Source organism: Podarcis pityusensis, assembly GCF_964106645.2.
Source record: "Podarcis pityusensis genome assembly, chromosome: 8".
Classification (NCBI taxonomy): domain Eukaryota; kingdom Metazoa; phylum Chordata; class Lepidosauria; order Squamata; family Lacertidae; genus Podarcis; species Podarcis pityusensis.
In genome coordinates, this window is record NC_138033.1 from 32,594,212 (window position 1) to 32,607,633 (window position 13,422).

Consider the following 13,422-nt stretch of genomic DNA (forward strand, 5'->3'; position numbering starts at 1 on the left):
TTCAAGAATAATTAAAAAAAAAGCTTGTTTTACCTTAAAAATGGTTCAGTGTTACATCTCAATACCTGAGAGTTGGTCACAAGAGTTGGTCACAAACCTGGATACAGGCTTCCATAGCTTGAAGTGTGCTTGCACATGTGATGTATTTTAACTCTGTATAATACCTGAACTGAGACTGTCATGGCAGTTCCCTCACCTCTCCAGGTTCTCTAGACTGAAGCTAGTCTTGCTTCTATTTCATTATATTATTTAGTTAAAATATTTATAAACTACCTTTTATCACAATGATCTTAGTGGGGGGGGGGCGGGAACAAAATTCCCTTTAACACACCAAATCTATAGCTCCTGAAAAAATTAAATACATCAGCCCTAATTACAGAAATGTCTACTTAATTCCACATACCAATCAATGATTTTCAACTCCTAGAGCTGGTTCTAAAATGGGAAAGAGAAGTTGGTCCAGCCATACCTTCGTTTCAAGCTGACAGGAACAACTTTATCCTCAAAATGCTTTGCAAATTTGTCACAGCAAGAGACAGAGGGGCCCACCCCCCTCTTCCCTGGGATAGGATCTTTACAACTCTGCTGGACAGCTCCTTAAGGATGCAAAATGAGGCAGCAAAATAAGATTTTCTTGCTGCCCTCACTACCACATGGAAAGCACAGCCATGTCCTGTTCTCAATTGTATTTCATCATTTTTCCTCTGTGACTTGCAGAACTTGCACACCAGCCATCGCCCAGCCTGCTTCACTGGCTAACAGTTCCCCAGAAGATTAAAGAGCCTAACAGGCTCTACAGCACTAAGAGCAATCTCATGGATGGCCCTCTCCATCTCATCTTTTCATAGTGCTATCAGGGCCTCAGCAAGACCACCAGTCATGTCCCCCAAAGCATTCAATAATTCCTCTAATTATCTAATTCTCCAAAAGTGGACCATAATAATGGTCCTGCAGGAAGAATGTGCTGCCACCAAGTCAAGCCAAGCCTCCCCTGTTCTGACCATGGCAAAAGAATTGAACACCCCCTCTTAATAGCAGATCACTCCACACCTGTTCTATAGCAGACCACAGGTCAAGCGCACACACTACCAAATGCAATAGAGCAGTAATGTATTAAGGTTCACCCATGGTGGCCATGAAGCCCTGAACCAAGGTAACCCTGATGTGAATGTTTAAGTCCCCCAGAAGAATCATCCCTGGTTCTTCAAACCTTAAACTGCATCTGCTGGCTCAGCTAAAACTGGATAGATGAGATACCAGCAACACCCACTCTGTCTCTCTGTTCCAATGCCAGGCATAAGCCCTCAAATCCAGGCTCTGGCTGAGCCCCTGGTTTCATGATATGCCTGGTATGTTAACCAGGGTTAAGTGTTACCTTTGTACTATGCCTGCACCACATTCATTTAAGAGCAGGGGACTGATATTTTGCTGCCAGTCCCACTGGACACAGCCAATTCCCCCTTAGAAATTCCTAAGCCAGGGTGCCACTAATCCTCAACGCTTCTAACTCTCCAAAAGCAGGACTAGGTGGGGCAGGCAGGAAAAGGGATCTGAAGCAAGCAGCGAAAAGGCGATTTTCATTTGGTTCTCTGCTAGCTAAACCTAAGAGGTCTGCTTAATTCACAACATTTGAGGGCCAAAAGAGGATTGCTGGCAACACAATGCAGTGGGTGGAAGAGGGAATTGCCTCCAGAGCAGAAAGGGAGCAGTTTAGAGAGAGAGCATGAAATGCTCCCTGGGCCTTTGCCCCATATGCTGCAAGGCTTCCATCAGACCCTACCGGTCCCCAGATCCATATTCTTTTTCTGTCTGGGAGCCAAGCCCCATCTTCATCGATGCAGGCGGCTGGAAGAACACTCAGAGGAATGGTGACGGCATAGTGACCCAGTTTCCAATAAAAGAGAGAGAGGGAGAGGGGAGTGGGCTGCCGAATGCTTTTTGCACTTGATGGAACGTGCACACCTTCAGGCACGAGACGAGCGCTGGGAAAGAGGGTGGGGCTCAGCTCTTTCCACGGCGAGCTGGATTGCCGCTCCTTAATCAAAGGAACACTTTGTAAGCAGGCAAGAGCTGGCTGAGAGAAGGATGCCAATTTCACAAGAACAACACATCTGTGGGAATGAAATACGTGCCATAATTTAGAATGGTGACAGCCCTCCCAACACTAGTGCAATCTACAGGAGGGCTTGAGGAAGGGAAACAAATCTAGGACATTTAGCATCTACTAGAAAATTGTCCTTTTTCATGGGCACACAAATTTTGGCTGGGCTTAGTGACCAGCCAACAGTTACCTCCACCTCTACCTATGCCTCCACCCCAGGGAGGGCCAGTGTCTCACTTTGGACTTATGAAAGCAGTGAGAATTCTCCAAGGACTTTCAAAGTCAAGCAGGAAGTCAGAGATGAGCCCCCAACCCTCCACTTTACACTGGGGTCAGCACTCACCAGACCAACAGGTGTGGTCATCACAGGCAATTCAGCGAGTGCACTTGTGGAACCCTCGCCATCACTGTGACAGTGATATCACATGAGTTACCAGCCACTGTGTCTGTAAGGAAATGAAGGAGCAAGACCCAGTTCTTGCAGGAGAACCAGGCTCAGACCTGTGGCTTCCTTGTTGCACAGGGGCAGCTGTTACACCATTTTCACAGTCCTCTTGGCCACTTTGGGCTTTTGCAGCACACAAAAGATCCTGAGGCACCTGTGGAGCCTCGGAATGCATGGAATCACGAGATCTCCTCTGTGTACATGTCAAGTGCCTCTTTTATCCTGAAGGGGGAAGGTCAAAACACCACCGCCACCACTCAGGATTTCTAAGTAAGCAAAACCCATTCAGCACTACATCCCAAAATGACTGGCAGCAACCCAATATCATTTCCCAATTTGTGGCAGTCCAGAGAAATGTGGAAGAAGAGACACATGCAGTCATATTGCGGGGAGATAAAGAAAATATTCCTGGATCACCACAGCTCACAGCCAGTTCATACACAGCCTTCACCAACATGCTGCCCTCCAGATGTTTTGGACCACAACTCCCACTGAAGACTCTGATGGCTGGGGCTGATGAGAGCTGTAGTTCCAGATATAAGGAGAACACCAGCTTGGGGGAAAGTGTTCTGTGGCATGGTGGGAAGCTCCTCAACCAGCCCTGCACACTCCAGACGGCACAGTAGTAGGACAGCAACATCCACCATGGTCCTTTGCCCCATATGGTGATTTCTGGGTTTAAATAAATAAAAATTTTAAAAGAATTGTCTAGTAGCACCTGAGAGACCAACTAAGTTTGTTCTGGGTACTATATAAGCTTTCGTGTGCATGCACAATTCTTCAGATCGTATCTGAAGAAGTGCGCATGCACATGAAAGCTTATACCCAGAAGAAACTTAGTTGGTTTCTAAGGTGCTACTGGACATTTTTTTACAAAATATTATTTATTTCGACTGCGTCAGACCAACATGACTACCTACCTGAATCTGGGTTTAAATGTTATCACAGCAGCATGGCATCCTGCTAGGGGAATCGTGGAGCCACACCACACAGACAGTGCACTAATAGTCTCCAAGGTAGTGTAGCCCAGCATAAATATTTTGGGACTCAGGCTGAGGAAACCCAAGTTCAAATCCATGCCCAGCCACAAAGCTCAGTTGGTGGTCCTATGCAAATCATATATTTCCTGTCTAACCGGTCTTATGGGTGAAAGGAGTTGCTGCAATCCTGTAATTGGCTGCCCCATGTGCTGAGCCGCTGAAGTACAGGTGACAGGCTTCCTTCTGCTGACCCTTCCGAACAGACTGTGACCACAAGGGCTCACCACTGGATCTTCCTGGGCAGGAAGCAGTATAGCCAAGCCTTGCTTGAGCAACAAAGCCTTGGTCTGCTCATGCATCCTTGATCGTGTTTTGGTCCTCCTAACTCCTAGCTTGCCTGTCAGTCCTGCCTCGCTCATTGGTCCTTACCACTGGCCGGGCTTGTGACTCACCTCAAACCAACACCCACAGCCTAGCCCTGAGCATGGGGCAGTTTGGGAAGATAAAATGAGAGAATTGTCACATTCTATTCAGTTCTTTAAAACTCTGGCCAAGGGGCCAAATATGCCCTGTCAAGCCTCTCTACCTGGCCTACAGGACTGTCTCTGTATCACACCACTCCCCAGCAACACCCTCCGCCCCCAAGGCCATGTCCCTCACCAGCCCTGCTTTGTACCCCTTTTTAAGTGTTTTTGCCTAGCTGGAATGTGCCTTTGAACTTTGGTAATGCCTCTTTGTTTGCCTAGATGCAAGACAAAGAGGGGGGGGGGTGTCAACATTTGCCATAACATTCACTGCTCTGTCCTTGTTTGCCACTGGCCCCAGAAGGTTACCCAGAAGCAAATGCGGACCCAGGTCCCTCCCCAACCCCAGAGGAAACACCTGCAATGTCCTATTTCCACTCCTGATCAGCTACAGTGGCATCTTGCCTTGGAAACAAGAGACCAGGGAGATGGCTGGATATACAGGCCTCTCTCTCCCTGCTCCACACAGCCAAAGGAAGGCAGCTTCGCCATTTGTATTCTGTGGATCAGCTTCCCCCCTCCGCCCCTCTCTCTCTCCAGACACGGGCATGCTTATCACATAGAAAAGCCCGTCTTTGTCAGCTGCTGCCTCAGAGACGGCTCTGTGGGGCTTTTGCTCTTCTCAGTCAAACGTCTTTCCTCAGAAAGCCTCCCCTCCCCACCCCCCTCAAAAGTCTGCCACAGGCCTGAAGGAAAACCAGAGGTCACATGACCATAACACTTACACTGGGGAGACCCCAAATTTCAGGCGCCTACACTGTGAAACAGCTACTCAAGTGATTCAGAAGCAAGTTGGAATGGTTGGACCTGCACTCCCCACTAAAACTAGAGATACCAGGTAACACCAGATTCTGTAACCTGCTTTAGAAGACTAGATGAATCCTTGGGCATGCAAAGTGCACAAGTATAGGGTGGGCAACAAAAAAAAAATAAAGTCCAAAGGAACCTTCTGTATTACAGCATCATCATTCCACCGTATATTCAGGATCTTAACCAGGGTTAAGCATTATGTCTTCTGCACCTGGCCTTTCTTGCTATAGCAATAGCCTTTCCCAATTTCCACTGTATACGAATACTACAGTATCCAACTGACTTACTTCAGAAGGCTTATCTGGCTTCAGGGAGCCTCATTCTCCCAGAGAACAAGCCTCCGGAATGTATTCTTTTTTAAAAAATAATAATTTTGACAGGTAGCTGTATTTTGGTTCATGTATTGTTTTGGGAAACGTGAATTAGGTAGATTTGCTTTAAAATCCTAACAAAACTGATTTTTCTCCCCTGTTCCTATTCTGGACTATAGTTCCCATCAGCCCCAGCCGGGCAGTACTAGGTTGGCCAAGGCCTATGAAGCCTCATTTCACCAAAGACAATGGTGAAGCATTTGTGACTGAATTAAGTGACACTCAGCTGATCACCCTCCTAGGCATCACTGTTGAGCTAAAATAAAATCAGACAGACATAAAATGTTGCTGAGCCCTGGGATATTTCCACAATGTTTTGGAATAACAGCAACCTCAGCCAGATAGCAGATATAATATACAGAGGCAGCGTCTGGTTAACCTGGCTTGACATTCACCGTCAGCTCCCTTCGCCAACCCTCCTCCATCCCCCCAGCCTTTTCATGCCAATTCAGATTGGAGTATCATGATAATTTAATGGCTGCCCTCGCGCCTCTCTAACAAGCTTCAAAGACATCTTCCAGAGTGGTGCTGCTTACTGAGGGGCGGGGCACCTCCTCAGCGGAAGAATCTGCCCTTGGAATTATTCAAGGAAGGAAGACTTAAAGGAATTGATGGTGAGAATAGAACCGAGAATACACATTTGGCAGTTTGCAAATGCTAGGTTAATAAAATAAAATAAAACCTTGAGTGAGGGAAGATTATAAAGGTATTTAGTAAGAGAATCATGCTCCCCCCCCCCAGGAAGGCAAAAAAGCTGCCACTCCCAGGGAATCAACAGAATGTCCCCATCTCAGCACAGCAAAATATGATCCAAACATACCTTAAAACTGAAAACTAGGACTTCAGACCTCCAGATGGGAGGAGGGAGCCTACAATGGAAGGGTTAACTAGATCTATCGTCTAGCTTTCTCTACAAACTACCCCCCCACCCCCCATTATCTGCTGTGAGGTTTTTCCACAAGACAGGGGTGAAACTAGCTTTTATTTCACCAGGACCAAAGACCCATTTTGGCACTCCCCTACACACATTTGCACCCATTTTCAGCTTTGTATTCTTGTTATAAAAAAGTGAGCCTAGACATTCCGTGGTTGCGCCCATAACCTAGGTTTAAGGTGCCATTTAGCTCCTAGCTTTCATATCTCAGTTTCTAACACTGCCCACACATGCATATGTATACACACACACAGAAAGAGGCAGGGAGCCTCAATGGCGTCCCTCTGGAGGCTTTACCTGAGGCAAAAAACCTGGCTCCCCTCCCCCCACCTCCCAGTAGCTACGGCCCTGCACAAGACTGGAATGGAAGCCAATACTGAGGAGTGTGGAGAAAAATGATTAAAAATGTGTTTCAATTACAGTACCTTAAAATATATATATAACCTGACTTAATCCACACACACTATTAAAACTGAGTCACATCCATCTAGCAATAACTTTGGTTAACGAATCCTATTCTATGTGGGAGAGAACTCTTGAGGACAATGCTGCTCCCAGGCTTTGGAACTGCCTCCTTGTCATTCTGCTGACTGGAGAATACTTTTTGTTCTGGCAGGCTTTGAGAAACTGGATGTTTTTAAGGAAAGGGCTCCATAATAGCATGCTGCACTTTCTTTTTTCCTATCAGCACAGGTTGCGGTTTTTTAAAACATTTTTAAAATTCCAACAATAGTTTATATACTTTTAAACTATAACTTTTTATATGTTCTGAGTTAAGTGTGTTTTATTTGTGTTTATTTTAATTTTTGTGAGCAGCCTTGAGTTCCAGCTCTGGCAAAAAGGTGGGATGTTGTTGTTGTTGTTTCTATACCGCCCTTCATCCGAGGATTACAGGGCGGTTTACAATACAAAAACGCAAAACATAGTAACAATAAAAAACAACACCCACACAGTTTAAAAGGCTATTTGTTCCTTAATTAGCAAAGGCCTCGGAGAAGAGGAATGTTTTTGCCTGGTGCTTAAAGATATGTAACAACAGCAGAGCATTCTACTGCCAAAAAAAGCCCCTGTTCTTGTGTTGGCACCCTCCAGACCTCTTGTGAAGGAGGCACATGAAGATGAGCCTCAGCTGATTATCACAGGGTCTGGGTAATCATCATCATCATCCTCAGATTGGAGAACAGCATTTAGACCCTAATGTTAAACTCTGTAAATGGCACACAGCACAATCCGATACATGCCTACACAGATGTAAGTTCTACTGAGTTGAATGAAGCTGAGTTTTAGGCACATGGTTGTAGGTTTACAGCCACAAAAACGTACCATATTGTATTATTATCATCAAATCCTATCTGGACCCAGGAATCTGCCAATTCCTCAAAAATACTAGGATATCTCCTGGATTTCCCCACAATCATCTACTGACCGCATGTGGCAGGTAGTCCTGTGTGACGCCTTCCCACTATCTGAACTCTAAAATGATTATTACTATTTTGGACCTTAACATTCAGACAGCATCAGGAAGAAAAAAACTGTTTTATCCAATAGCCTACTAACCCTTGTTGTACAGAGGTTTTGAGCATTTTGTATTCAGGGGCATGAACTTGCTTAGTATTCTTGCATGTGTTTTCAACTGATCTCTTAATTATTGCTAAAACACTTTTCTGACTTTTTTTAAAAATGCAGGATACAGCACTGTACCACCAAATACTGCAGCATGCAGCGATATTGCAATATGGCATAGTATTAAACATGTTTTAGTGATAATTAAAATAATCATTTATAGTGTGGACAGCATATAGCAGGATGTATATAGTAAAATAAGTGCAAGATCTTCCAACAGCGTAGAAAAGTCCATTGCAATTGCTCTTGTAGCTCCACATGTAACAGCAACGGTTGGGTAGCATTAGGAGGCACCCACCTGGAAGCAGAGGAGCTGAGATGGGCAACCGTGAAGTGGTTTCTACATTAACAGCTTCTAAATTATCAGCTGCAAACTATCTGAAGGTGTATGTGGCTCCCTCTCTGTTCAATTGGTTTTACAGGATCTGCAATGCTGCAATTATGTTGAAACTAAAATGCCCAAGCATGTAAAGGCAGGTCAACCACAGAACAAATTGATACAAAGATGGCTACTGCTTTGAAACTTTGTGCAATGAAAAGTGTTAGAACAACACAGGCTGTGACCATTTTAGGCGTGTCTGGTATGTGCACAACTGTGCACATGTGCATTGTGCCAAATGCAGGAGTGACGCAAAAATGTCGCAAAAAGGGGTGGAATAGGGCAAAGCGGGGGCCGAACTGGGAGGGCTTGCTTGGGCCCTGCTGGCACACATGGGGGTCCAGAATGTAACCCCAGTGCAAATCAGTTGTTGCCCAAGTACTGTGTTATTTGATCTGAATAAATTTAGACTATGGCAGGGGTAGCTAACATGGTATCCTCCAAATGTTATTGTGATCAAGCGGTATGTAATATTTGAGCTTCCCGCACTGCAGGGGATTTGTCTAAATGACCCTCAGGGTCCTTTCCAACTCTACAATTATGTGATTCGATGGTATATAAATGCTGTTAAATAAATAAATAAATAAATAAATAAATAGTTACTGGAATACAACTCCCACAATGCCTGACCACTGGTAATGCTGGCAAGGGCTGATGGGAGCTGTAGTCCAACATCTTGCACACATGCACACATCACCTTCCTCAAATGATCCATGCAGATCAGCTTAGGAGGGAGGCTTCTTGCCACCTTCCCACTCATAAAATGATCAATCTGATGGCCAGTTTGCATCCCCATCAAGATGCTGCGTCAAAAGATGTGTCCCTGCTCACTCCAGGGCTGCATCTACTTTGATTTTTCTTTCTTTTTGCCACATCCCAAACAGGTGGGGTATTGGGGGACCATAAACATTTGCACACATAGGGGTGTGTGCTGTGTGTGTCCCAGGGGTTAGTGACACCCAGCTCCCTGCTGGTAGCCAAGTCTGCATGGGCTACCCTGGGGCACTATGTTGGCTGGGCCTTTAGCCTTGCACAACTCCTTCCCTTGCAAAAGAAACTGCTTGCTGACAGTAAAATCCTGACTGCTTTGTAAAGCTGTAGAACCAACAGGTTCTTGGCCATCTCCAGTAAACAGCTGTTCTCCATCTACTTTATGGCTGCTTTTGCAAGCACTTGGAAACTGCTATTTTGTTCCCCACTTAAACTTCTCTCTGCTAAAATAAATGTTTCTTCACATGTGAGAGGTAATTTTTACTTGGATGAAGTGCTCCATTTAAGAAGCTTTTGTTAGTGAGTTATATATGAGGGGCATATGATTGTACATTGTATTGTGTTGGGGCCTGCCCTGTGACCTTTGGGTGAAAGGATATAAATGTTAAATACATCCAGTTCCTTGTGCTTCTTCTCCCTTGCCAAAAGTGCTCCACAACCCTTCTGTCGTCTGTACTGCTCTTCCGAGAATGCCTTCCAGCTCACTTGCAAGGAGAGGAATGAACAGACGAGAACACCCCACCAACCTACACATCATGCTGAGCTCCTGAAAAAAAAGTCCAGTCCCATCCCATGCTGAAGTCTCATCACAGGAGCAGTGATGGGAGAGGTACAAAAAAACCCCACACCATGTTATGCACCAAAATGTTGCTGGGCAATATTTGAAAAATTGCTCACCTCTGAATTGATTCCTAATAGCAAAATGCAAATCAATGACATGCAAAGTAACAGAGATAAGTGTGATTTGAGCATGTACAGAGTGCCCACCCCTCACCACAGAATAAATACAACCCATCCTGTAAACCAGGCATGCCCAAGCTCTGTTTCAGGGGCCTAATTTGGCCCCCGTGGCAGTTTATTTCCTGGGGTAAAATCCTAAAAAACAACAACACCTCAACAACTTCAATCCTAAAAAAGGTCAACAACTTTGGTTGGCCCTTCAGTTGGCCCTCATGGCCCTTCACTTCATCAAATCTGGCCCTCTTTGAAAAAGTTTGGACACCACTGCTGTAAATGATCAAGAATTATAGTGAAAAGGTTTCCCAATTCCATGCAGGGTGGAGAGGGATGAGAGTTCAATGGGGCTTGATATCTAGTGCCTCTCATTTTAGAGAACTCCTGAGCATATAGGTAAATTCTGGTGACCAAATAGGCTTGAGAACTGCCAGCTCCATCTGTCCCCCATCACACTGCATTAGTCAACAGCCTCCGTCCTACAATAATTGCTTTTAACATTAAAATTCCATAGAGACATCTAATAAGAGATATATGACCTGGTTTCTTCTTCTATAATGACATCGTCGTCAAAAAGTCCATGCCAAAATGCTTGGGCATTTTATGCCAGATCTTGATGCAGTTTTAGGGCTTGCCTGCCCCCTAACCCATCTCCCCCCACGCCCTGACACAATGCCTTGAAATCAACATCCCTTCCCTCTCCCTAGGGGCACACCATTATAAATTAGCAGCTACTGTGCAGAGTTTTGACAGCTAAAATACATGTTAACAAATGAAACAGGGGGGTGTTTCCTGGTGGAAGCCCATGTACATGTGCACACACCCACACCTAAAAGAGGAAACCCAGACCAGGGATGACATTGGAACAATGTAAGTAGTCTTTCTGGCTACATAAAAAGCAATTACTGCTTGAAGCACAACCAAAAATCCTTGACCTTTGCTTACATCACAGAAGGGCTCCAACGCCAAACCAGGCAAGTTCAGTTCCCGCCCGGTCTTACCATTTTTAGTTTGTTTACAAAACAGAAATGCACCAAAAGGGTCTATCCGCAAAACAGCAACTCTTGCCTGATTTAAAGAAGTTCACCTGCTCATACTGGACTTAGCCCCATAATGTGTGAGGTAGTAGCAGAGACAGGAGCACTTCTGAGTACATGCAGAGTTCATTTCCCTCCTTGCCAAGTTAAATTATGTTGCATATGGGCTGAGGAAAGAGGACGCAAAGTGTGTTCTTCAAATAGGCTTGAGACTCAGTATCATTCTAGAAACCCACAAAGCACTAGGGAGAGATAACAAACAGGCACCCAAGTAGAGGAGCCAGAGGCAGTGCTGGGAATATTCTTTTATACATTACAATAAAGGTACAAATCTACAAGCCCCGGGAGAGGCAGGCGGATTACTCTGAGCCAGAGTCTTTTTCCCCACACCAGGTCTGAACTCTTGGACTAAATAGAAGAGACAAAAGAGCACCCCTGCACATGTATGGAGTGCATTTTCCTTAACACTTACTGGTTTCGCTCAACACATCACCTACAACCAATCCCAGGCAGCTGGGAATTGGAACAGCTTTGCAACCTAGTCCACGACTTCCTTTATTAACCTATGTTTTTAAAATTCTGATGGCCAGAGCAGTGGATGGGATGGTGGGATCTCTTCCAATATACAAAGGCTGCCCGGTCTGCTCACTTGGAAGCAATTTTTACAAACCCCAGGCAAAGCAGCCTGTTTACAAGACTTGAAGTTGGGGGTGGGGCTCCCAAGACCAGGGGGTGGGGCTTCCAGGACAACTCAAGTCCCAGGACTTTTCCCATCAGGAAGTACCACCATGTAAGACTGCTGTTCCTGGCACGCATAACCCTCCCAGATCCCAAAGAGGAAGAGAAAATAAACCCACACTGACCCCTCTTTCAGCTGGGCCAATCTTCTCATTTGCAGTCATCTGCCATTTAGGGCCTTCTCCTCCCACAGAGGAAGTGGGGCAACCTCCACAGAGCAACAGAGAGGTCCTCTCAGTCCCTGGCATCTTGACTTGCTGGTGGTGGGTTGAGTCGCTCCCATATCCTGAGGAGCGCAGGAAGGTGCTGGAGGTTGACCCACTGAAGGAAGACTTGCTTTGGGAGGGAGGCAATTTCACCCAGCTATTGTCCCCTCCCTTGCCAACAGGTGGTTCTTGCAAAAATGGTGTCCGCTGAGGCTTCTCTGTGCCATCAGTCTCCACCAGATCCACCAAAGGCGATGGGGTGGACAGCTCCGAGATTGTGCCCTTCTCCACAGTCCAAGAAGTAGCCCATGTGGCACTTGATAAACTTTCATTCCCTTCCTCACTGTTCCAGGTCCCATGAGCCTCTTCCACCACAGTTGCTGGAGTTTCCAACTTTGGTTGCTCCCAAGACCTGCACACCACCACAGTGCCCGTGTCACTCTCTGTCGGTCCTTTACCTAAAGCCTCCCTTTGCAAAGGCACCAGAATGGCTCGGCTGTTGCCAGATCCCAGCCTCTGAAAGGCAACCAGCTGACTCGCCACCTTCTCACGGTTTTGCTCTGCTGGGTTGTCGAACAGGCGGGCAATGACGGTGGTACCCTCCTCCAAAAAGTCCCCTGGGCTCCCGCAGACAGAGGAGGCATTTTCTGTCACTAGGTCAGCTTTCTCAAGCTTCCCTTGGAACCTCTCCCTCACCTGCACAACATGCCCTTGCTCCAGCCCCTCCGGCTCCAAAGTGGGGCAAGCCTCCCCATATGGGGCAAGGCTTCGATGTAAGCCCTCGGCAAGGTCTTCTCCGTCCTCCTCCCGCAGGGAAGAGGCTCTGAACTTCACTGCCGCTGCCTCCTCTTCCTTCTCTTCAGCAATCTCAGTCCCTGCAGAAGGTCCCTCTGCCACCAGATCAGCGCTTTCTGGCACCGTCCTCTTTTTCCCCTTCTTCTTCCGTTTGAAGCGGGCTTTCCTTCTGGGGGAGAGGGGAGCATTCCCTGCCTCCCCAGCTTGATCTTTCGGCTCTTTAACACAACCCAGAGTATTCCCCATCTCTCTGGTGCGCAAGACACCAGTGACAATGCAGCTAAGCTGGCACCAGGCTCCTGGATAAATCCTGACCGCCGCTTCATCAGATTAGATGCACATTAAAAAAAAAAAAAACAGCACTACTGCAGGCACACTCATACATACACGCACACAGACCAAGATTCTCCCTTTCTAGCTGCTGCCGTTTTCAGACAGCCATCTTACAAGGCTGGGAGCTGGAGGAAGACACATTCGAAGCATCTCACTGCAGTTCAGAAATCACTTGACCTAAAAGCAGACGGAGCCCCGATTGGCTGCAGCTTCCTCTCTCCAAATATGAGGTAATGGGAGTGCTACCCTCCGTAAGGCAAACAGAAAGCGGAGAGCCAGACAGAGGCTGGGAGGTGGCAGCAGGAGGGAGCGAGCAGGAGGGGGGGGAGAGAAGCTGGTGAGGGGTGTGGCACGAAGACAGATAGATGGAAATCAGGGAGCAAAGTTTTTTTTAAAAACAGAAAGCAGAAAAAAGCAAAAC

The 13,422-nt window shown here is 46.4% G+C and overlaps 1 protein-coding gene across 17 annotated transcripts in view; it reads right to left on the minus strand.

Annotated features, from left to right (window-relative positions):
• MACF1 (microtubule actin crosslinking factor 1) overlaps positions 1-13,422 on the minus strand; it is a 292,958-nt gene that overhangs the window by 163,943 nt on the left and 115,593 nt on the right. For 4 of the 17 annotated variants that reach the window (XM_081018109.1, XM_081018114.1, XM_081018111.1 and 1 more), the window contains exon 1: positions 11,793-12,970. The exons of 8 other annotated variants lie outside the window; for them this stretch is intronic. In XM_081018109.1, coding sequence (XP_080874235.1) covers positions 11,793-12,914 — 1,122 coding nt within the window. In that variant the 5' untranslated portion in view covers positions 12,915-12,970. Of the gene's footprint in view, positions 1-11,792; positions 12,973-13,422 lie in introns of those variants that run through there. 5 more of the 17 variants (XM_081018113.1, XM_081018112.1, XM_081018108.1 and 2 more) reach the window with 4 other exon arrangements.